We start from the raw sequence: 26,521 nt of genomic DNA, 5'->3' as shown, positions 1-26,521 counted from the left end.
AGGGATGGATGGATGGAGAAGAGAGGGGTGGAGGGAGAAGAGGAGGGAGGGGTGGAGGGAGAAGAGAAGGGAGGGATGGAGGGAGAAGAGGAGGGAGGAATGGAGGGAGAAGAGGAGGGAGGGATGGAGGGAGAAGAGGAGGGAGGGATGGAGGGAGAAGAGGAGGGAGGAGTGGAGGGAGAAGAGGAGGGAGGAGTGGAGGGAGAAGAGGATGGAGGAAGGAGTGGAGATAAGTGTGTATAAATTGTGGGAGCACTCTATCAGAAACATAGAAATCCTTAGAAATCTCCTCTCTCTCTCTGCTACTTCTTCCCTGCACAGCCTCCCGGTCGGAGGAGAGGAAGAGGGGGTTGGAGGAGGAGTTCTCTGTAAGGAGGGATGTTGTCTTTAGGCAACCTGTCCTCTCCCGTTCGCCCACTCAGACCAGTCCAGAGTCTTTAGCCATCTTGTAGAAGATTCCTCTCTTGGTGATGAGAGTGGCGGGAGAGTCAAACTCTGCCATCTCCCCTTTATCCAGGACCAGCACTCTGAAGGGAGGAGAGAGAGAGATGAGAGAGAAAGAGCAGGAGTGTGTGTTTTCATATATTACCTGGTGTAGTCCATGATAGTATTGAGTCAGTCTATATATTACCTGGTGTAGTCCATGATAATATTGAGTCAGTGTATATATTACCTAGTGTAGTCCATGATAGTATTGAGTCAGTCTATATATTACCTGGTGTAGTCCATGATAGTATTGAGTCAGTCTATATATTACCTGGTGTAGTCCATGATAGTATTGAGTCAGTCTATATATTACCTGGTGTAGTCCATGATAGTATTGAGTCAGTCTATATATTACCTGGTGTAGTCCATGATAATATTGAGTCAGTGTATATATTACCTAGTGTAGTCCATGATAGTATTGAGTCAGTCTATATATTACCTGATGTAGTCCATGATAATATTGAGTCAGTGTATATATTACCTAGTGTAGTCCATGATAGTATTGAGTCAGTCTATATATTACCTAGTGTAGTCCATGATAGTATTGAGTCAGTCTATATATTACCTGGTGTAGTCCATGATAGTATTGAGTCTGTGTGCGATGGTCAGGACAGTGCAGTCATCAAACTGGGTTCTGATGGTGGACTGGATCAGGTTGTCTGTCTCCAGGTCCACAGCAGCTGTGGCCTCATCCAGAACTAAGATCTTCGTCTTCCTCAGGAGGGCTCGGGCCAGACACACCAGCTGGCGCTGACCCAGACTGGAGAGAGATTATGTTAATGAGAGAGAGAGAGGTAAGAAAAGAGAAGGAGAGGAGGAGAGGTAAGAAGAGGAGGAGAGAGGTAAGGAGAGAAGGAGAGAGGACAGAGGTAAGAAGAGGAGGAGAGAGGTAAGAAGGAGGAGGAGAGAGGTAAGAAGAGAAGGAGAGAGGTAAGGAGAGAAGGAGAGAGGTAAGGAGAGAAGGAGAGAGGACAGAGGTAAGAAGAGGAGGAGAGAGGTAAGAAGGAGGAGGAGAGAGGAGAGAGGTAAGAAGAGGAGGAGAGAGGTAAGAAGAGGAGGAGAGAGGTAAGAAGAGGAGGAGAGAGGTAAGAAGAGGAGGAGAGAGGTAAGAAGAGAAGGAGAGAGGTAAGGAGAGAAGGAGAGAGGTAAGGAGAGAAGGAGAGAGGACAGAGGTAAGAAGAGGAGGAGAGAGGTAAGAAGAGGAGGAGAGAGGTAAGAAGAGGAGGAGAGAGGTAAGGAGAGAAGGAGAGAGGACAGAGGTAAGAAGAGGAGGAGAGAGGTGAGGAGAGGAGGAGAGAGGTAAGAAGAGGAGGAGAGAGGAGAGAGGTAAGAAGAGAAGGAGAGAGGACAGAGGTAAGAAGAGGAGGAGAGAGGTAAGAAGAGGAGGAGAGAGGAGAGAGGTAAGAAGAGGAGGAGAGAGGTAAGAAGAGAAGGAGAGAGATAAGAAGAGGAGGAGAGAGGTAAGAAGAGGAGGAGAGAGGTAAGAAGAGGAGGAGAGAGGAGAGAGGTAAGAAGAGGAGGAGAGAGGTAAGAAGAGGAGGAGAGAGGTAAGAAGAGGAGGAGAGCGGTAAGAAGAGGAGGAGAGCGGTAAGAAGAGGAGGAGAGAGGTAAGAAGAGGAGGAGAGAGGTAAGAAGAGGAGGAGAGAGGTAAGAAGAGGAGGAGAGAGGTAAGAAGAGGAGGAGAGCGGTAAGAAGAGGAGGAGAGCGGTAAGAAGAGGAGGAGAGAGGTAAGAAGAGGAGGAGAGAGGTAAGAAGAGGAGGAGAGAGGTAAGAAGAGGAGGAGAGAGGTAAGAAGAGGAGGAGAGAGGTAAGAAGAGGAGGAAAGAGGTAAGAAGAGGAGGAGAGAGGTAAGAAGAGGAGGAGAGAGGTAAGAAGAGGAGGAGAGAGGTAAGAAGAGGAGGAGAGAGGTAAGAAGAGGAGGAGAGAGGTAAGAAGAGGAGGAGAGAGGTAAGAAGAGGAGGAGAGAGGTAAGAAGAGGAGGAGAGAGGAGAGAGGTAAGAAGAGGAGGAGAGAGGTAGTAAGAAGAGGAGGAGAGAGGTAGTAAGAAGAGGAGGAGAGAGGAGAGAGGTAAGAAGAGGAGGAGAGAGGTAAGAAGAGGAGGAGAGAGGTAAGAAGAGGAGGAGAGAGGTAAGAAGAGGAGGAGAGAGGAGAGAGGTAAGAAGAGGAGGAGAGAGGTAGTAAGAAGAGGAGGAGAGAGGTAAGAAGAGGAGGAGAGAGGTAAGAAGAGGAGGAGAGAGGTAGTAAGAAGAGGAGGAGAGAGGTAAGAAGAGGAGGAGAGAGGTAAGAAGGAGGAGGAGAGAGGTAAGAAGGAGGAGGAGAGAGGTAAGAAGAGGAGGAGAGAGGTAAGAAGAGGAGGAGAGAGGAGAGAGGTAAGAAGAGGAGGAGAGAGGTAAGAAGGAGGAGGAGAGAGGTAAGAAGAGGAGGAGAGAGGTAAGAAGAAGAGGAGAGAGGTAAGAAGAGAAGGAGAGAGATAAGAAGAGAAGGAGAGAGGTAAGAAGAGGAGGAGAGAGGTAAGAAGAAGAGGAGAGAGGTAAGGAGAGAAGGAGAGAGGTAAGAAGAAGAGGAGAGAGGTAAGAAGAGGAGGAGAGAGGTAAGGAGAGAAGGAGAGAGGTAAGAAGAAGAGGAGAGAGGTAAGAAGAGAAGGAGAGAGATAAGAAGAGAAGGAGAGGGGTACGAGAGAGCGAACCAGAAGCTGTGTGTGTATGTAATGCTATGTAGGCCTATGTATGGTGTATGTGGGCCTATGTATGGTGTATGTAGGCCTATGTATGATGTATGAGGTTACCTGAGGTTCTCTCCTCCCTCTGAACACTCGTGGTTGAGTTTGTCCGGCAGGCCCGACACAAAGCTCTTGAGATGGGAGAGCTCCAGGGCTCTCCACACCTCCTCATCAGAGTAGCCATCGAAGGGGTCCAGATTCATCCTCAGAGACCCAGAGAACAACACTGGGTCCTGGAGGGGGAGGGAGGAGGGGGGAGAGGGGGAGAGCCATGAGAGGGAGGAGGGGGGAGAGGGGGAGAGCCATGAGAGAGAGGGGGAGAGAGGGAAAGGAGGGAGAGGATAAATAAAGATATTTTAAATATAACATGTATGCAGAAGAGTGTGGGTCAGTTTGAGTGTGTCTGTATGGGCCGTGGGTCAGTGTGAGTGTGTCTGTATGGGCCGTGGGTCAGTGTGAGTGTGTCTGTATGGGCCGTGGGTCAGTGTGAGTGTGTCTGTATGGGCCGTGGGTCAGTGTGAGTGTGTCTGTATGGGCCGTGGGTGTGTGGGTCAGTGTGAGTGTGTCTGTATGGGCCGTGGGTGTGTGGGTCAGTCTGAGTGTGTCTGTATGGGCCGTGGGTGTGTGGGTCAGTCTGAGTGTGTCTGTATGGGCCGTGGGTGTGTGGGTCAGTCTGAGTGTGTCTGTATGGGCCGTGGGTCAGTTTGAGTGTGTCTGTATGGGCCGTGGGTGTGTGGGTCAGTCTGAGTGTGTCTGTATGGGCCGTGGGTGTGTGGGTCAGTCTGAGTGTGTCTGTATGGGCCGTGGGTGTGTACCTGTGGTATGATGGTGATCCTGGAGCGGAGTTCATGGAGACCCAGCGTGGCGATGTTAACTCCATCGATATGAATCTCTCCCTCACACGCCTCGATGATGCGGAACAATCCTAGAGTCAGAGAGGACTTCCCTGCTCCTGTACGACCTACTATACCCACCTGGAATAACAACAACAGTCACTACCCTGCTCCTGTACGACCTACTATACCCACCTGGAACAACAACAACAACAACAGTCACTACCCTGCTCCTGTACGACCTACTATACCCACCTGGAATAACAACAACAGTCACTACCCTGCTCCTGTACGACCTACTATACCCACCTGGAATAACAACAACAACAACAACAACAGTCACTACCCTGCTCCTGTACGACCTACTATACCCACCTGGAATAACAACAGTCACTACCCTGCTCCTGTACGACCTACTATACCCACCTGGAATAACAACAGTCACTACCCTGCTCCTGTACGACCTACTATACCCACCTGGAATAACAACAATAACAACAGTAACTACCCTGCTCCTGTACGACCTACTATACCCACCTGGAATAATAACAACAGTCACTACCCTGCTCCTGTACGACCTACTATACCCACCTGGAACAACAACAGTCACTACCCTGCTCCTGTACGACCTACTATACCCACCTGGAATAACAACAACAACAACAGTCACTACCCTGCTCCTGTACGACCTACTATACCCACCTGGAATAATAACAACAGTCACTACCCTGCTCCTGTACGACCTACTATACCCACCTGTAATAACAACAACAACAACAGTTACTACCCTGCTCCTGTACGACCTACTATACCCACCTGGAACAACAACAACAACAGTCACTACCCTGCTCCTGTACGACCTACTATACCCACCTGGAACAACAACAACAACAGTCACTACCCTGCTCCTGTACGACCTACTATACCCACCTGGAATAACAACAACAACAGTCACTACCCTGCTCCTGTACGACCTACTATACCCACCTGGAACAACAACAGTTACTTCCCTGCTCCTGTACGACCTACTATACCCACCTGGAATAATAACAACAGTCACTACCCTGCTCCTGTACGACCTACTATACCCACCTGGAACAACAACAGTCACTACCCTGCTCCTGTACGACCTACTATACCCACCTGGAATAACAACAACAACAAGTCACTACCCTGCTCCTGTACGACCTACTATACCCACCTGGAATAATAACAACAGTCACTACCCTGCTCCTGTACGACCTACTATACCCACCTGTAATAACAACAACAACAACAGTCACTACCCTGCTCCTGTACGACCTACTATACCCACCTGGAATAACAACAACAGTCACTACCCTGCTCCTGTACGACCTACTATACCCACCTGGAATAATAACAACAGTCACTACCCTGCTCCTGTACGACCTACTATACCCACCTGGAACAACAACAGTCACTACCCTGCTCCTGTACGACCTACTATACCCACCTGTAATAACAACAACAACAACAGTTACTACCCTGCTCCTGTACGACCTACTATACCCACCTGGAACAACAACAACAACAGTCACTACCCTGCTCCTGTACGACCTACTATACCCACCTGGAATAACAACAACAACAGTCACTACCCTGCTCCTGTACGACCTACTATACCCACCTGGAACAACAACAGTTACTTCCCTGCTCCTGTACGACCTACTATACCCACCTGGAACAACAACAACAGTCACTACCCTGCTCCTGTACGACCTACTATACCCACCTGGAACAACAACAACAGTTACTACCCTGCTCCTGCACGACCTACTATACCCACCTGGAATAACAACAGTCACTACCCTGCTCCTGTACGACCTACTATACCCACCTGGAATAACAACAGTCACTACCCTGCTCCTGTACGACCTACTATACCCACCTGGAATAACAATAACAACAACAGTCACTACCCTGCTCCTGTACGACCTACTATACCCACCTGGAATAACAATAACAACAACAGTCACTACCCTGCTCCTGTACGACCTACTATACCCACCTGGAACAACAACAACAGTTACTACCCTGCTCCTGTACGACCTACTATACCCACCTGGAATAACAATAACAACAGTCACTACCCTGCTCCTGTACGACCTACTATACCCACCTGGAACAACAACAACAGTCACTACCCTGCTCCTGTACGACCTACTATATCCACCTGGAACAACAACAACAGTCACTACCCTGCTCCTGTACGACCTACTATACCCACCTGGAACAACAACAACAACAACAGTCACTACCCTGCTCCTGTACGACCTACTATACCCACCTGGAATAACAACAACAACAGTCACTACCCTGCTCCTGTACGACCTACTATACCCACCTGGAACAACAACAACAACAGTCACTACCCTGCTCCTGTACGACCTACTATACCCACCTGGAATAACAACAACAGTCACTACCCTGCTCCTGTACGACCTACTATACCCACCTGGAATAACAACAACAGTCACTACCCTGCTCCTGTACGACCTACTATACCCACCTGGAATAACAACAACAACAGTCACTACCCTGCTCCTGTACGACCTAATATACCCACCTGGAACAACAACAACAACAACAGTCACTACCCTGCTCCTGTACGACCTACTATACCCACCTGGAACAACAACAACAACAACAACAGTCACTACCCTGCTCCTGTACGACCTACTATACCCACCTGGAATAACAACAGTCACTACCCTGCTCCTGTACGACCTACTATACCCAGCTGGAATAACAACAACAACAACAGTCACTACCCTGCTCCTGTACGACCTACTATACCCACCTGGAACAACAACAGTCACTTCCCTGCTCCTGTACGACCTACTATACCCACCTGGAATAACAACAACAACAACAGTCACTACCCTGCTCCTGTACGACCTACTATACCCACCTGGAACAACAACAGTCACTACCCTGCTCCTGTACGACCTACTATACCCACCTGGAACAACAACAACAACAGTTACTACCCTGCTCCTGTACGACCTACTATACCCACCTGGAACAACAACAACAACAAGTCACTACCCTGCTCCTGTACGACCTACTATACCCACCTGGAACAACAACAACAACAACAACAGTCACTACCCTGCTCCTGTACGACCTACTATACCCACCTGGAATAACAACAACAACAGTCACTACCCTGCTCCTGTACGACCTACTATACCCACCTGGAATAACAACAACAACAGTCACTACCCTGCTCCTGTACGACCTACTATACCCACCTGGAACAACAACAATAACAACAGTCACTACCCTGCTCCTGTACGACCTACTATACCCACCTGGAACAACAACAACAGTTACTACCCTGCTCCTGTACGACCTACTATACCCACCTGGAATAACAATAACAGCAGTCACTACCCTGCTCCTGTACGACCTACTATACCCACCTGGAACAACAACAACAGTCACTACCCTGCTCCTGTACGACCTACTATATCCACCTGGAACAACAACAACAGTCACTACCCTGCTCCTGTACGACCTACTATACCCACCTGGAATAACAACAACAGTCACTACCCTGCTCCTGTACGACCTACTATACCCACCTGGAATAACAACAACAGTCATTACCCTGCTCCTGTACGACCTACTATACCCACCTGGAACAACAACAACAGTCACTACCCTGCTCCTGTACGACCTACTATACCCACCTGGAACAACAACAACAACAACAGTCACTACCCTGCTCCTGTACGACCTACTATACCCACCTGGAATAACAACAACAACAGTCACTACCCTGCTCCTGTACGACCTACTATACCCACCTGGAATAACAACAACAGTCACTACCCTGCTCCTGTACGACCTACTATACCCACCTGGAATAACAACAACAACAGTCACTACCCTGCTCCTGTACGACCTACTATACCCACCTGGAACAACAACAGTTACTTCCCTGCTCCTGTACGACCTACTATACCCACCTGGAACAACAACAACAGTCACTACCCTGCTCCTGTACGACCTACTATACCCACCTGGAACAACAACAACAGTTACTACCCTGCTCCTGCACGACCTACTATACCCACCTGGAATAACAACAGTCACTACCCTGCTCCTGTACGACCTACTATACCCACCTGGAATAACAACAGTCACTACCCTGCTCCTGTACGACCTACTATACCCACCTGGAATAACAATAACAACAACAGTCACTACCCTGCTCCTGTACGACCTACTATACCCACCTGGAATAACAATAACAACAACAGTCACTACCCTGCTCCTGTACGACCTACTATACCCACCTGGAACAACAACAACAGTTACTACCCTGCTCCTGTACGACCTACTATACCCACCTGGAATAACAATAACAACAGTCACTACCCTGCTCCTGTACGACCTACTATACCCACCTGGAACAACAACAACAGTCACTACCCTGCTCCTGTACGACCTACTATATCCACCTGGAACAACAACAACAGTCACTACCCTGCTCCTGTACGACCTACTATACCCACCTGGAACAACAACAACAACAACAGTCACTACCCTGCTCCTGTACGACCTACTATACCCACCTGGAATAACAACAACAACAGTCACTACCCTGCTCCTGTACGACCTACTATACCCACCTGGAACAACAACAACAACAGTCACTACCCTGCTCCTGTACGACCTACTATACCCACCTGGAATAACAACAACAGTCACTACCCTGCTCCTGTACGACCTACTATACCCACCTGGAATAACAACAACAGTCACTACCCTGCTCCTGTACGACCTACTATACCCACCTGGAATAACAACAACAACAGTCACTACCCTGCTCCTGTACGACCTAATATACCCACCTGGAACAACAACAACAGTCACTACCCTGCTCCTGTACGACCTACTATACCCACCTGGAACAACAACAACAACAACAACAACAACAGTCACTACCCTGCTCCTGTACAACCTACTATACCCACCTGGAATAACAACAGTCACTACCCTGCTCCTGTACGACCTACTATACCCACCTGGAATAACAACAACAACAACAGTCACTACCCTGCTCCTGTACGACCTACTATACCCACCTGGAACAACAACAGTCACTTCCCTGCTCCTGTACGACCTACTATACCCACCTGGAATAACAACAACAACAAGTCACTACCCTGCTCCTGTACGACCTACTATACCCACCTGGAACAACAACAGTCACTACCCTGCTCCTGTACGACCTACTATACCCACCTGGAACAACAACAACAACAGTTACTACCCTGCTCCTGTACGACCTACTATACCCACCTGGAACAACAACAACAACAACAACAAGTCACTACCCTGCTCCTGTACGACCTACTATACCCACCTGGAACAACAACAACAACAACAACAGTCACTACCCTGCTCCTGTACGACCTACTATACCCACCTGGAATAACAACAACAACAGTCACTACCCTGCTCCTGTACGACCTACTATACCCACCTGGAACAACAACAATAACAACAGTCACTACCCTGCTCCTGTACGACCTACTATACCCACCTGGAACAACAACAACAGTTACTACCCTGCTCCTGTACGACCTACTATACCCACCTGGAATAACAATAACAGCAGTCACTACCCTGCTCCTGTACGACCTACTATACCCACCTGGAACAACAACAACAGTCACTACCCTGCTCCTGTACGACCTACTATATCCACCTGGAACAACAACAACAGTCACTACCCTGCTCCTGTACGACCTACTATACCCACCTGGAATAACAACAACAGTCACTACCCTGCTCCTGTACGACCTACTATACCCACCTGGAATAACAACAACAGTCATTACCCTGCTCCTGTACGACCTACTATACCCACCTGGAACAACAACAACAACAACAGTCACTACCCTGCTCCTGTACGACCTACTATACCCACCTGGAATAACAACAACAACAGTCACTACCCTGCTCCTGTACGACCTACTATACCCACCTGGAACAACAACAACAACAGTCACTACCCTGCTCCTGTACGACCTACTATACCCACCTGGAATAACAACAACAGTCACTACCCTGCTCCTGTACGACCTACTATACCCACCTGGAATAACAACAACAACAGTCACTACCCTGCTCCTGTACGACCTACTATACCCACCTGGAACAACAACAGTTACTTCCCTGCTCCTGTACGACCTACTATACCCACCTGGAACAACAACAACAGTCACTACCCTGCTCCTGTACGTCCTACTATACCCACCTGGAACAACAACAACAGTTACTACCCTGCTCCTGCACGACCTACTATACCCACCTGGAATAACAACAGTCACTACCCTGCTCCTGTACGACCTACTATACCCACCTGGAATAACAACAGTCACTACCCTGCTCCTGTACGACCTACTATACCCACCTGGAATAACAATAACAACAACAGTCACTACCCTGCTCCTGTACGACCTACTATACCCACCTGGAATAACAATAACAACAACAGTCACTACCCTGCTCCTGTACGACCTACTATACCCACCTGGAACAACAACAACAGTTACTACCCTGCTCCTGTACGACCTACTATACCCACCTGGAATAACAATAACAACAGTCACTACCCTGCTCCTGTACGACCTACTATACCCACCTGGAACAACAACAACAGTCACTACCCTGCTCCTGTACGACCTACTATACCCACCTGGAACAACAACAATAACAACAGTCACTACCCTGCTCCTGTACGACCTACTATACCCACCTGGAACAACAACAACAGTTACTACCCTGCTCCTGTACGACCTACTATACCCACCTGGAATAACAATAACAGCAGTCACTACCCTGCTCCTGTACGACCTACTATACCCACCTGGAACAACAACAACAGTCACTACCCTGCTCCTGTACGACCTACTATATCCACCTGGAACAACAACAACAGTCACTACCCTGCTCCTGTACGACCTACTATACCCACCTGGAATAACAACAACAGTCACTACCCTGCTCCTGTACGACCTACTATACCCACCTGGAATAACAACAACAGTCATTACCCTGCTCCTGTACGACCTACTATACCCACCTGGAACAACAACAACAGTCACTACCCTGCTCCTGTACGACCTACTATACCCACCTGGAATAACAACAGTCACTACCCTGCTCCTGTACGACCTACTATACCCACCTGGAATAACAACAACAACAACAGTCACTACCCTGCTCCTGTACGACCTACTATACCCACCTGGAACAACAACAGTCACTTCCCTGCTCCTGTACGACCTACTATACCCACCTGGAATAACAACAACAACAACAGTCACTACCCTGCTCCTGTACGACCTACTATACCCACCTGGAACAACAACAGTCACTACCCTGCTCCTGTACGACCTACTATACCCACCTGGAACAACAACAACAACAGTTACTACCCTGCTCCTGTACGACCTACTATACCCACCTGGAACAACAACAACAACAAGTCACTACCCTGCTCCTGTACGACCTACTATACCCACCTGGAACAACAACAACAACAACAACAGTCACTACCCTGCTCCTGTACGACCTACTATACCCACCTGGAATAACAACAACAACAGTCACTACCCTGCTCCTGTACGACCTACTATACCCACCTGGAACAACAACAATAACAACAGTCACTACCCTGCTCCTGTACGACCTACTATACCCACCTGGAACAACAACAACAGTTACTACCCTGCTCCTGTACGACCTAATATACCCACCTGGAATAACAATAACAGCAGTCACTACCCTGCTCCTGTACGACCTACTATACCCACCTGGAACAACAACAACAGTCACTACCCTGCTCCTGTACGACCTACTATATCCACCTGGAACAACAACAACAGTCACTACCCTGCTCCTGTACGACCTACTATACCCACCTGGAATAACAACAACAGTCACTACCCTGCTCCTGTACGACCTACTATACCCACCTGGAATAACAACAACAGTCATTACCCTGCTCCTGTACGACCTACTATACCCACCTGGAACAACAACAACAGTCACTACCCTGCTCCTGTACGACCTACTATACCCACCTGGAACAACAACAACAACAACAGTCACTACCCTGCTCCTGTACGACCTACTATACCCACCTGGAATAACAACAACAACAGTCACTACCCTGCTCCTGTACGACCTACTATACCCACCTGGAACAACAACAACAACAGTCACTACCCTGCTCCTGTACGACCTACTATACCCACCTGGAATAACAACAACAGTCACTACCCTGCTCCTGTACGACCTACTATACCCACCTGGAATAACAACAACAGTCACTACCCTGCTCCTGTACGACCTACTATACCCACCTGGAATAACAACAACAACAGTCACTACCCTGCTCCTGTACGACCTAATATACCCACCTGGAACAACAACAACAACAACAGTCACTACCCTGCTCCTGTACGACCTACTATACCCACCTGGAACAACAACAACAACAACAACAACAACAGTCACTACCCTGCTCCTGTACGACCTACTATACCCACCTGGAATAACAACAGTCACTACCCTGCTCCTGTACGACCTACTATACCCACCTGGAATAACAACAACAACAACAGTCACTACCCTGCTCCTGTACGACCTACTATACCCACCTGGAACAACAACAGTCACGTCCCTGCTCCTGTACGACCTACTATACCCACCTGGAATAACAACAACAACAACAGTCACTACCCTGCTCCTGTACGACCTACTATACCCACCTGGAACAACAACAGTCACTACCCTGCTCCTGTACGACCTACTATACCCACCTGGAACAACAACAACAGTTACTACCCTGCTCCTGTACGACCTACTATACCCACCTGGAATAACAATAACAACAGTCACTACCCTGCTCCTGTACGACCTACTATACCCACCTGGAACAACAACAACAGTCACTACCCTGCTCCTGTACGACCTACTATATCCACCTGGAACAACAACAACAGTCACTACCCTGCTCCTGTACGACCTACTATACCCACCTGGAATAACAACAACAGTCACTACCCTGCTCCTGTACGACCTACTATACCCACCTGGAATAACAACAACAGTCATTACCCTGCTCCTGTACGACCTACTATACCCACCTGGAATAACAACAACAACAGTCACTACCCTGCTCCTGTACGACCTACTATACCCACCTGGAATAACAACAACAACAACAGTCACTACCCTGCTCCTGTACGACCTACTATACCCACCTGGAACAACAACAACAACAGTCACTACCCTGCTCCTGTACGACCTACTATACCCACCTGGAACAACAACAACAACAGTCACTACCCTGCTCCTGTACGACCTACTATACCCACCTGGAATAACAACAACAACAGTCACTACCCTGCTCCTGTACGACCTACTATACCCACCTGGAACAACAACAACAGTCACTACCCTGCTCCTGTACGACCTACTATACCCACCTGGAATAACAACAACAACAACAGTCACTACCCTGCTCCTGTACGACCTACTATACCCACCTGGAATAACAACAACAACAACAGTCACTACCCTGCTCCTGTACGACCTACTATACCCACCTGGAACAACAACAACAGTCACTACCCTGCTCCTGTACGACCTACTATACCCACCTGGAATAACAACAACAACAACAGTCACTACCCTGCTCCTGTACGACCTACTATACCCACCTGGAACAACAACAGTCACTACCCTGCTCCTGTACGACCTACTATACCCACCTGGAACAACAACAACAACAGTCACTACCCTGCTCCTGTACGACCTACTATACCCACCTGGAATAACAACAACAACAGTCACTACCCTGCTCCTGTACGACCTACTATACCCACCTGGAACAACAACAACAGTCACTACCCTGCTCCTGTACGACCTACTATACCCACCTGGAATAACAACAACAACAACAGTCACTACCCTGCTCCTGTACGACCTACTATACCCACCTGGAACAACAACAACAACAACAGTCACTACCCTGCTCCTGTACGACCTACTATACCCACCTGGAACAACAACAGCAGTTACTACCCTGCTCCTGTACGACCTACTATACCCACCTGGAATAACAACAACAGTTACTACCCTGCTCCTGTACGACCTACTATACCCACCTGGAATAACAATAACAACAGTCACTACCCTGCTCCTGTACGACCTACTATACCCACCTGGAACAACAACAACAGTCACTACCCTGCTCCTGTACGACCTACTATACCCACCTGGAATAACAACAACAACAACAGTCACTACCCTGCTCCTGTACGACCTACTATACCCACCTGGAATAACAATAACAACAGTCACTACCCTGCTCCTGTACGACCTACTATACCCACCTGGAACAACAACAACAGTCACTACCCTGCTCCTGTACGACCTACTATATCCACCTGGAACAACAACAACAGTCACTACCCTGCTCCTGTACGACCTACTATACCCACCTGGAATAACAACAACAGTCACTACCCTGCTCCTGTACGACCTACTATACCCACCTGGAATAACAACAACAGTCATTACCCTGCTCCTGTACGACCTACTATACCCACCTGGAATAACAACAACAACAGTCACTACCCTGCTCCTGTACGACCTACTATACCCACCTGGAATAACAACAACAACAACAGTCACTACCCTGCTCCTGTACGACCTACTATACCCACCTGGAACAACAACAACAACAGTCACTACCCTGCTCCTGTACGACCTACTATACCCACCTGGAACAACAACAACAACAGTCACTACCCTGCTCCTGTACGACCTACTATACCCACCTGGAATAACAACAACAACAGTCACTACCCTGCTCCTGTACGACCTACTATACCCACCTGGAACAACAACAACAGTCACTACCCTGCTCCTGTACGACCTACTATACCCACCTGGAATAACAACAACAACAACAGTCACTACCCTGCTCCTGTACGACCTACTATACCCACCTGGAATAACAACAACAACAACAGTCACTACCCTGCTCCTGTACGACCTACTATACCCACCTGGAACAACAACAACAGTCACTACCCTGCTCCTGTACGACCTACTATACCCACCTGGAATAACAACAACAACAACAGTCACTACCCTGCTCCTGTACGACCTACTATACCCACCTGGAACAACAACAGTCACTACCCTGCTCCTGTACGACCTACTATACCCACCTGGAACAACAACAACAACAGTCACTACCCTGCTCCTGTACGACCTACTATACCCACCTGGAATAACAACAACAACAGTCACTACCCTGCTCCTGTACGACCTACTATACCCACCTGGAACAACAACAACAGTCACTACCCTGCTCCTGTACGACCTACTATACCCACCTGGAATAACAACAACAACAACAGTCACTACCCTGCTCCTGTACGACCTACTATACCCACCTGGAACAACAACAACAACAACAGTCACTACCCTGCTCCTGTACGACCTACTATACCCACCTGGAACAACAACAGCAGTTACTACCCTGCTCCTGTACGACCTACTATACCCACCTGGAATAACAACAACAACAACAACAGTCACTACCCTGCTCCTGTACGACCTACTATACCCACCTGGAATAACAACAACAACAACATCAGTTACTACCCTGCTCCTGTACGACCTACTATACCCACCTGGAATAACAACAACAACAGTCACTACCCTGCTCCTGTACGACCTACTATACCCACCTGGAACAACGACAACAACAACAGTCACTACCCTGCTCCTGTACGACCTACTATACCCACCTGGAACAACAACAACAACAACAGTCACTACCCTGCTCCTGTACGACCTACTATACCCACCTGGAACAACAACAACAGTCACTACCCTGCTCCTGTACGACCTACTATACCCACCTGGAATAACAACAACAGTCACTACCCTGCTCCTGTACGACCTACAATACCCACCTGGAACAACGACAACAACAACAGTTACTACCCTGCTCCTGTACGACCTACTATACCCACCTGGAACAACAACAACAACAACAACAGTCACTACCCTGCTCCTGTACGACCTACTATACCCACCTGGAACAACGACAACAACAACAGTCACTACCCTGCTCCTGTACGACCTACTATACCCACCTGGAATAACAACAACAACAGTCACTACCCTGCTCCTGTACGACCTACAATACCCACCTGGAACAACAACAACAACAACAGTCACTACCCTGCTCCTGTACGACCTACTATACCCACCTGGAACAACGACAACAACAACAGTCACTACCCTGCTCCTGTACGACCTACTATACCCACCTGGAACAACAACAACAACAACAACAGTCACTACCCTGCTCCTGTACGACCTACTATACCCACCTGGAACAACGACAACAACAACAGTCACTACCCTGCTCCTGTACGACCTACTATACCCACCTGGAATAACAACAACAACAGTCACTACCCTGCTCCTGTACGACCTACTATACCCGCCTGGAACAACAACAACAGTCACTACCCTGCTCCTGTACGACCTACTATACCCACCTGGAAAAATAACAACAGTCACTACCCTGCTCCTGTACGACCTACTATACCCATCTGGAACAACAACAACAACAACAACAGTCACTACCCTGCTCCTGTACGACCTACTATACCCACCTGGAATAACAACAACAGTCACTACCCTGCTCCTGTACGACCTACTATACCCACCTGGAACAACAACAACAACAACAACAGTCACTACCCTGCTCCTGTACGATCTACTATACCCACCTGGAATAACAACAACAGTTACTACCCTGCTCCTGTACGACCTACTATACCCACCTGGAATAACAACAACAGTTACTACCCTGCTCCTGTACGACCTACTATACCCACCTGGAATAACAACAACAGTTACTACCCTGCTCCTGTACGACCTACTATACCCACCTGGAATAACAACAACAGTTACTACCCTGCTCCTGTACGACCTACTATACCCACCTGGTACAACAACAGTCACTACCCTGATCCTGTACGACCTACAATACCCACCTGGAACAACAACAACCGTCACGCAGCCTAATCCCCTCCTGTCACGCAGCCTAATCCCCTCCTGTCACTCAGCCTAATCCCCTCCTGTCACGCAGCCTAATCCCCTCCTGTCACTCAGCCTAATCCCCTCCTGTCACTCAGCCTAATCCCCTCCTGTCACTCAGCCTAATCCCCTCCTGTCACTCAGCCTAATCCGCCGTCACACCCCCGTCACGCAGCCTAATCCTCTCCTGTCACTCAGCCTAATCCCCTCCTGTCACTCAGCCTAATCCCCTCCTGTCACTCAGCCTAATCCCCTCCTGTCACTCAGCCTAATCCCCTCCTGTCACTCAGCCTAATCCCCTCCTGTCACGCATCCTAATCCCCTCCTGTCACGCAGCCTAATCCCCCGTCACTCAGCCTAATCCCCCGTCACTCAGCCTAATCCCCCGTCACGCAGCCTAATCCCCCGTCACGCAGCCTAATCCCCCGTCACGTAGCCTAATCCCCCGTCACGCAGCCTAATCCGCCGTCACACCCCCGTCACGCAGCCTAATCCCCTCCTGTCACGCAGCCTAATCCCCTCCTGTCACGCAGCCTAATCCCCTCCTGTCACGCAGCCTAATCCCCTCCTGTCACGCAGCCTAATCCCCTCCTGTCACGCAGCCTAATCCCCTCCTGTCACGCAGCCTAATCCCCTCCTGTCACGCAGCCTAATCCCCTCCTGTCACGCAGCCTAATCCCCTCCTGTCACGCAGCCTAATCCCCTCCTGTCACGCAGCCTAATCCCCTCCTGTCACGCAGCCTAATCCCCTCCTGTCACGCAGCCTAATCCCCTCCTGTCACGCAGCCTAATCCCCTCCTGTCACTCAGCCTAATCCCCTCCTGTCACGCATCCTAATCCCCTCCTGTCACTCAGCCTAATCCCCTCCTGTCACTCAGCCTAATCCCCTCCTGTCACTCAGCCTAATCCCTCCTGTCACTCAGCCTAATCCCCTCCTGTCACTCAGCCTAATCCCCTCCTGTCACTCATCCTAATCCCCCGTCACGCATCCTAATCCCCCGTCACGCAGCCTAATCCCCCGTCACGCAGCCTAATCCGCCGTCACACCCCCGTCACGCAGCCTAATCCCCTCCTGTCACTCAGCCTAATCCCCTCCTGTCACTCAGCCTAATCCCCTCCTGTCACTCAGCCTAATCCCCTCCTGTCACTCAGCCTAATCCCCTCCTGTCACTCAGCCTAATCCCCTCCTGTCACTCAGCCTAATCCCCTCCTGTCACTCAGCCTAATCCCCTCCTGTCACTCAGCCTAATCCCCTCCTGTCACTCAGCCTAATCCCCTCCTGTCACTCAGCCTAATCCCCTCCTGTCACTCAGCCTAATCCCCTCCTGTCACTCATCCTAATCCCCTCCTGTCACTCAGCCTAATCCCCTCCTGTCACTCAGCCTAATCCCCCGTCACGCAGCCTAATCCCCCGTCACGCAGCCTAATCCCCCGTCACGTAGCCTAATCCCCCGTCACGCAGCCTAATCCGCCGTCACACCCCCGTCACGCAGCCTAATCCCCTCCTGTCACTCAGCCTAATCCCCTCCTGTCACTCAGCCTAATCCCCTCCTGTCACTCAGCCTAATCCCCTCCTGTCACTCAGCCTAATCCCCTCCTGTCACTCAGCCTAATCCCCTCCTGTCACGCATCCTAATCCCCTCCTGTCACACATCCTAATCCCCTCCTGTCACTCAGCCTAATCCCCTGTCACTCAGCCTAATCCCCCGTCACGCAGCCTAATCCCCCGTCACGCAGCCTATTCCCCCGTCACGCAGCCTAATCCCCCGTCACACAGTCCGTACCCCCCCATCACATACCTTCTCTCCTCCGTGGATGGCTACGGTGATGTTGCGTACTGCCAGTTCCTGGTCCTCTCTGTATCGCAGACCAAACCCTCTGATGTCTATGTTGCCTGCTGTGGGCCAGCCTGGAGGCAGAGACGATTGGTCATGTCTCCAGTCCGCCTGCGAGGGGACAAACAGAGGTATATACACACACAGCCATACACACAGAGTTCCCGTGTACACACAGTCATACACACAGAGTTCCCGTGTACACACAGTCATACACACAGAGTTCCCGTGTACACACAGTCATACACACAGAGTTCCCGTGTACACACAGTCATACACACAGAGTTCCCGTGTACACACAGTCATACACACAGAGTTCCCGTGTACACAACTAAATAAATAAAATAACCATCATAACTGTTTTAAAGAAGTAGAAAGACCAGCTGACTGAAGGACAGTATGGCAGGTCATATGTTATTTTATAGAAAGACCAGCTGACTGAAGGACAGTATGGCAGGTCATGTTATTTTATAGAAAGACCAGCTGACTGAAGGACAGTATGGCAGGTCATATGTTATTTTATAGAAAGACCAGCTGACTGAAGGACAGTATAGCAGATCATATGTTATTTTATAGAAAGACCAGCTGACTGAAGGACAGTATAGCAGATCATATGTTATTTTATAGAAGTAGAAAGACCAGCTGACTGAAGGACAGTATAGCAGATCATATGTTATTTTATAGAAAGACCAGCTGACTGAAGGACAGTATGGCAGGTCATATGTTATTTTATAGAAAGACCAGCTGACTGAAGGACAGTATGGCAGCTCATATGTTATTTTATAGAAGTAGAAAGACCAGCTGACTGAAGGACAGTATGGCAGATCATATGTTATTTTACAGAAGTAGAAAGACCAGCTGACTGAAGGACAGTATGGCAGATCATATGTTATTTTACAGAAGTAGAAAGACCAGCTGACTGAAGGACAGTATAGCAGGTCATATGTTATTTTATAGAAAGACCAGCTGACTGAAGGACAGTATGGCAGGTCATATGTTATTTTATAGAAGTAGAAAGACCAGCTGACTGAAGTACAGGATATAAGGGCATATGTTATTTTATAGAAAGACCAGCTGACTGAAGGACAGTATGGCAGGTCATATGTTATTTTATAGAAAGACCAGCTGACTGAAGGACAGTATGACAGCTCATATGTTATTTTATAGAAAGACCAGCTGACTGAAGGACAGTATGGCAGATAATATGTTATTTTATAGAAAGACCAGCTGACTGAAGGACAGTATAGCAGCTCATATGTTATTTTATAGAAAGACCAGCTGACTGAAGGACAGTATGGCAGGTCATATGTTATTTTATAGAAGTAGAAAGACCAGCTGACTGAAGGACAGTATAGCAGCTCATATGTTATTTTATAGAAAGACCAGCTGACTGAAGGACAGTATGGCAGGTCATATGTTATTTTATAGAAGTAGAAAGACCAGCTGACTGAAGGACAGTATAGCAGCTCATATGTTATTTTATAGAAAGACCAGCTGACTGAAGGACAGTATGGCAGCTCATGTTATTTTATAGAAAGACCAGCTGACTGAAGGACAGTATGGCAGCTCATATGTTATTTTATAGAAAGACCAGCTGACTGAAGGACAGTATGGCAGCTCATATGTTATTTTATAGAAGTAGAAAGACCAGCTGACTGAAGGACAGTATGGCAGCTCATATGTTATTTTATAGAAGTAGAAAGACCAGCTGACTGAAGGACAGTATGGCAGCTCATATGTTATTTTATAGGAGTAGAAAGACCAGCTGACTGAAGGACAGTATGGCAGATCATATGTTATTTTATAGAAAGACCAGCTGACTGAAGGACAGTATGGCAGCTCATATGTTATTTTATAGAAAGACCAGCTGACTGAAGGACAGTATGGCAGCTCATATGTTATTTTATAGAAGTAGAAAGACCAGCTGACTGAAGGACAGTATGGCAGCTCATATGTTATTTTATAGAAGTAGAAAGACCAGCTGACTGAAGGACAGTATGGCAGCTCATATGTTATTTTATAGAAGTAGAAAGACCAGCTGACTGAAGGACAGTATGGCAGCTCATATGTTATTTTATAGGAGTAGAAAGACCAGCTGACTGAAGGACAGTATGGCAGCTCATATGTTATTTTATAGAAGTAGAAAGACCAGCTGACTGAAGGACAGTATGGCAGCTCATATGTTATTTTATAGAAGTAGAAAGACCAGCTGACTGAAGGACAGTATGGCAGCTCATATGTTATTTTATAGAAGTAGAAAGACCAGCTGACTGAAGGACAGTATGGCAGGTCATATGTTATTTTATAGAAGTAGAAAGACCAGCTGACTGAAGGACAGTATAGCAGCTCATATGTTATTTTATAGAAAGACCAGCTGACTGAAGGACAGTATAGCAGGTCATATGTTATTTTATAGAAGTAGAAAGACCAGCTGACTGAAGGACAGTATGGCAGGTCATATGTTATTTTATAGAAAGACCAGCTGACTGAAGGACAGTATGGCAGATCATATGTTATTTTATAGAAAGACCAGCTGACTGAAGGACAGTATGGCAGATCATATGTTATTTTATAGAAAGACCAGCTGACTGAAGGACAGTATGGCAGGTCATATGTTATTTTATAGAAAGACCAGCTGACTGAAGGACAGTATGGCAGGTCATATGTTATTTTATAGAAAGACCAGCTGACTGAAGGACAGTATGGCAGGTCATATGTTATTTTATAGAAGTAGAAAGACCAGCTGACTGAAGGACAGTATAGCAGGTCATATGTTATTTTATAGAAGTAGAAAGACCAGCTGACTGAAGGACAGTATGGCAGCTCATATGTTATTTTATAGAAGTAGAAAGACCAGCTGACTGAAGGACAGTATGGCAGGTCATGTTATTTTATAGAAAGACCAGCTGACTGAAGGACAGTATGGCAGGTCATATGTTATTTTATAGAAAGACCAGCTGACTGAAGGACAGTATGGCAGATCATATGTTATTTTATAGAAAGACCAGCTGACTGAAGGACAGTATAGCAGCTCATATGTTATTTTATAGAAAGACCAGCTGACTGAAGGACAGTATGGCAGATCATATGTTATTTTATAGAAAGACCAGCTGACTGAAGGACAGTATGGCAGGTCATATGTTATTTTATAGAAAGACCAGCTGACTGAAGGACAGTATAGCAGCTCATATGTTATTTTATAGAAAGACCAGCTGACTGAAGGACAGTATGGCAGATCATATGTTATTTTATAGAAGTAGAAAGACCAGATGACTGAAGGACAGTATGGCAGATCATATGTTATTTTATAGAAGTAGAAAGACCAGCTGACTGAAGGACAGTATGGCAGGTCATATGTTATTTTATAGGAATAGAAAGACCAGCTGACTGAAGGACAGTATGGCAGGTCATATGTTATTTTATAGAAAGACCAGCTGACTGAAGGACAGTATGGCAGGTCATATGTTATTTTATAGAAAGACCAGATGACTGAAGGACAGTATGGCAGATCATATGTTATTTTATAGAAGTAGAAAGACCAGCTGACTGAAGGACAGTATGGCAGGTCATATGTTATTTTATAGAAAGACCAGCTGACTGAAGGACAGTATGGCAGGTCATATGTTATTTTATAGAAAGACCAGCTGACTGAAGGACAGTATGGCAGGTCATATGTTATTTTATAGGAATAGAAAGACCAGCTGACTGAAGGACAGTATGGCAGCTCATATGTTATTTTATAGAAAGACCAGCTGACTGAAGGACAGTATGGCAGGTCATATGTTATTTTATAGGAGTAGAAAGACCAGCTGACTGAAGGACAGTATGGCAGCTCATATGTTATTTTATAGAAAGACCAGCTGACTGAAGGACAGTATGGCAGGTCATATGTTATTTTATAGAAGTAGAAAGACCAGCTGACTGAAGGACAGTATGGCAGCTCATATGTTATTTTATAGAAAGACCAGCTGACTGAAGGACAGTATGGCAGATCATATGTTATTTTATAGAAAGACCAGATGACTGAAGGACAGTATGGCAGATCATATGTTATTTTATAGAAGTAGAAAGACCAGCTGACTGAAGGACAGTATGGCAGGTCATATGTTATTTTATAGGAATAGAAAGACCAGCTGACTGAAGGACAGTATGGCAGGTCATATGTTATTTTATAGAAAGACCAGCTGACTGAAGGACAGTATGGCAGGTCATATGTTATTTTATAGAAAGACCAGATGACTGAAGGACAGTATGGCAGATCATATGTTATTTTATAGAAGTAGAAAGACCAGCTGACTGAAGGACAGTATGGCAGGTCATATGTTATTTTATAGAAAGACCAGCTGACTGAAGGACAGTATGGCAGGTCATATGTTATTTTATAGAAAGACCAGCTGACTGAAGGACAGTATGGCAGGTCATATGTTATTTTATAGGAATAGAAAGACCAGCTGACTGAAGGACAGTATGGCAGCTCATATGTTATTTTATAGAAAGACCAGCTGACTGAAGGACAGTATGGCAGGTCATATGTTATTTTATAGGAGTAGAAAGACCAGCTGACTGAAGGACAGTATGGCAGCTCATATGTTATTTTATAGAAAGACCAGCTGACTGAAGGACAGTATGGCAGGTCATATGTTATTTTATAGAAGTAGAAAGACCAGCTGACTGAAGGACAGTATGGCAGCTCATATGTTATTTTATAGAAAGACCAGCTGACTGAAGGACAGTATGGCAGATCATATGTTATTTTATAGAAAGACCAGCTGACTGAAGGACAGTATGGCAGGTCATATGTTATTTTATACACACAGTCACAACACCACACACAGTCACAACAACACACACAGTCCCAACAACAGCTCTACCTACAGAGTTGTCTATGAGAACATAAACACACACAGACGTACCTCTTTCTCTGTGTCTTCGTACTCCTTGACTCTCTCCACGGCCACAATGTTGGTTTCTAGATCTGAAGACATCCTCACTAGCCAGGTCAGAGAGGCCGTCAGCTACAGGACAGAGAGACGGAGAGGCAGAGACAGAGAGAGACAGAAAGACCAAGACAGAGAGAAGGAGAGGCAGAGACAGAGAGAAGGAGAGGCAGAGACAGAGAGAAGGAGAGGCAGAGACAGAGAGAAGGAGAGGCAGAGACAGAGAGAAGGAGAGGCAGAGACAGAGAGAAGGAGAGGCAGAGACAGAGAGAAGGAGAGGCAGAGACAGAGAGAAGGAGAGACAGAGACAGAGAGAAGGAGAGGCAGAGACAGAGAGAAGGAGAGACAGAGAGAGATAAGGAGAGAGAGAGACAGAGAGAGACAGAGACAGAGAAAAGGAGAGACAGAGACAGAGAGAAGGAGAGGCAGAGACAGAGAGAAGGAGAGGCAGAGACAGAGAGAAGGAGAGGCAGAGACAGAGAGAAGGAGAGACAGAGACAGAGAAAAGGAGAGACAGAGACAGAGAGAAGGAGAGGCAGAGACAGAGAGAAGGAGAGGCAGAGACAGAGAAGGAGAGGCAGAGACAGAGACAGAGAAGGAGAGACAGAGACAGAGAAAAGGAGAGACAGAGACAGAGACAGAGAAGGAGAGACAGAGACAGAGAAAAGGAGAGACAGAGACAGAGACAGAGAAGGAGAGACAGAGACAGAGAAGGAGAGACAGAGACAGAGAAAAGGAGAGACAGAGACAGAGACAGAGAAGGAGAGACAGAGACAGAGAAGGAGAGACAGAGACAGAGAAAAGGAGAGACAGAGACAGAGAAAAGGAGAGACAGAGACAGAGAGAGACAGAGAAGGAGAGACAGAGACAGAGAAAAGGAGAGACAGAGACAGAGACAGAGAAGGAGAGACAGAGACAGAGAAAAGGAGAGACAGAGACAGAGAAAAGGAGAGGCAGAGACAGAGAGAAGGAGAGGCAGAGACAGAGAGACAGAAAGACAGGGGCAGAGAGGAGAGGCAGAGACAGAGAGGAGAGACAGAGACAGAGAGGAGAGGCAGAGACAGAGAGAAGGAGAGACAGAGGCAGAGAGAAGGAGAGGCAGAGACAGAGAGAGACAGAGACAGAGAGAAGGAGAGACAGAGACAGAGAGAAGGAGAGGCAGACAGAGAGAGGCAGAGACAGAGAGAAGGAGAGGCAGAGACAGAGAGAGACAGAGAGAAGGAGAGACAGAGGCAGAGAGAAGGAGAGGCAGAGACAGAGACAGAGAGAGACAGAGAGAAGGAGAGACAGAGACAGAGAGAGACAGAGAGAAGGAGAGGCAGACAGAGAGAAGGAGAGACAGAGACAGAGAGAAGGAGAGGCAGAGACAGAGAGAGACAGAGAGAAGGAGAGACAGAGACAGAGAGAGACAGAGAGAAGGAGAGACAGAGACAGAGAGAAGGAGAGACAGAGACAGAGAGGAGAGGCAGAGACAGAGAGAAGGAGAGGCAGAGATAGAGAGAGACAGAGACAGAGAGAGACAGAGAGAAGGAGAGACAGAGACAGAGAGAGACAGAGAGAAGGAGAGACAGAGACAGAGAGAAGGAGAGACAGAGACAGAGAGGAGAGGCAGAGACAGAGAGAAGGAGAGACAGAGACAGAGAGAGACAGAGAGAAGGAGAGACAGAGAGAAGGAGAGACAGAGGCAGAGAGAAGGAGAGGCAGAGACAGAGAGAGACAGAGACAGAGAGAAGGAGAGACAGAGACAGAGAGAGACAGAGAGGAGAGACAGAGACAGAGAGAAGGAGAGGCAGAGACAGAGAGAAGGAGAGGCAGAGACAGAGAGAAGGAGAGGCAGAGACAGAGAGAAGGAGAGGCAGAGACAGAGAGAGACAGAGAGAAGGAGAGACAGAGGCAGAGAGAAGGAGAGACAGAGACAGAGAGGAGAGGCAGAGATAGAGAGAGACAGAGACAGAGACAGAGAGAAGGAGAGACAGAGACAGAGAGAGACAGAGAGAAGGAGAGACAGAGAGAGACAGAGAGAAGGAGAGACAGAGGCAGAGAGAAGGAGAGGCAGAGACAGAGAGAGACAGAGACAGAGAGAAGGAGAGACAGAGACAGAGAGAGACAGAGAGAAGGAGAGACAGAGACAGAGAGAAGGAGAGGCAGAGACAGAGAGAAGGAGAGGCAGAGACAGAGAGAAGGAGAGGCAGAGACAGAGAGAAGGAGAGGCAGAGACAGAGAGAGACAGAGAGAAGGAGAGACAGAGGCAGAGAGAAGGAGAGGCAGAGACAGAGAGAGACAGAGATAGAGAGAAGGAGAGACAGAGACAGAGAGAGACAGAGAGAAGGAGAGACAGAGACAGAGAGAAGGAGAGGCAGAGACAGAGAGAAGGAGAGGCAGAGACAGAGAGAAGGAGAGGCAGAGACAGAGAGAAGGAGAGGCAGAGACAGAGAGAAGGAGAGGCAGAGACAGAGAGAGACAGAGACAGAGAGAGACAGAGACAGAGAGAAGGAGAGACAGAGACAGAGAGAAGGAGAGACAGAGAGAAGG

At 47.8% G+C, this 26,521-nt stretch overlaps 1 protein-coding gene across 1 annotated transcript in view; it reads right to left on the bottom strand.

Moving 5' to 3' along the window:
* Positions 1-253: 253 nt before the first annotated feature.
* Positions 254-26,521, bottom strand: part of LOC124020269 (multidrug resistance-associated protein 1-like) — a 127,632-nt gene continuing 101,364 nt past the window's right edge. Inside the window, 6 exon segments of the mRNA XM_046335615.1 lie at positions 254-527; positions 1,052-1,246; positions 3,272-3,438; positions 4,021-4,179; positions 19,017-19,163; positions 23,966-24,067. Of these exon segments, the coding sequence (XP_046191571.1) occupies positions 419-527; positions 1,052-1,246; positions 3,272-3,438; positions 4,021-4,179; positions 19,017-19,163; positions 23,966-24,067 (879 nt within the window). The 3' untranslated portion in view covers positions 254-418.

The sequence above is a fragment of the Oncorhynchus gorbuscha genome, unplaced genomic scaffold (genome assembly GCF_021184085.1).
Source record: "Oncorhynchus gorbuscha isolate QuinsamMale2020 ecotype Even-year unplaced genomic scaffold, OgorEven_v1.0 Un_scaffold_794, whole genome shotgun sequence".
In the NCBI taxonomy this organism is placed as follows: domain Eukaryota; kingdom Metazoa; phylum Chordata; class Actinopteri; order Salmoniformes; family Salmonidae; genus Oncorhynchus; species Oncorhynchus gorbuscha.
This window is presented reverse-complemented; position numbering and strand designations above follow the sequence as displayed.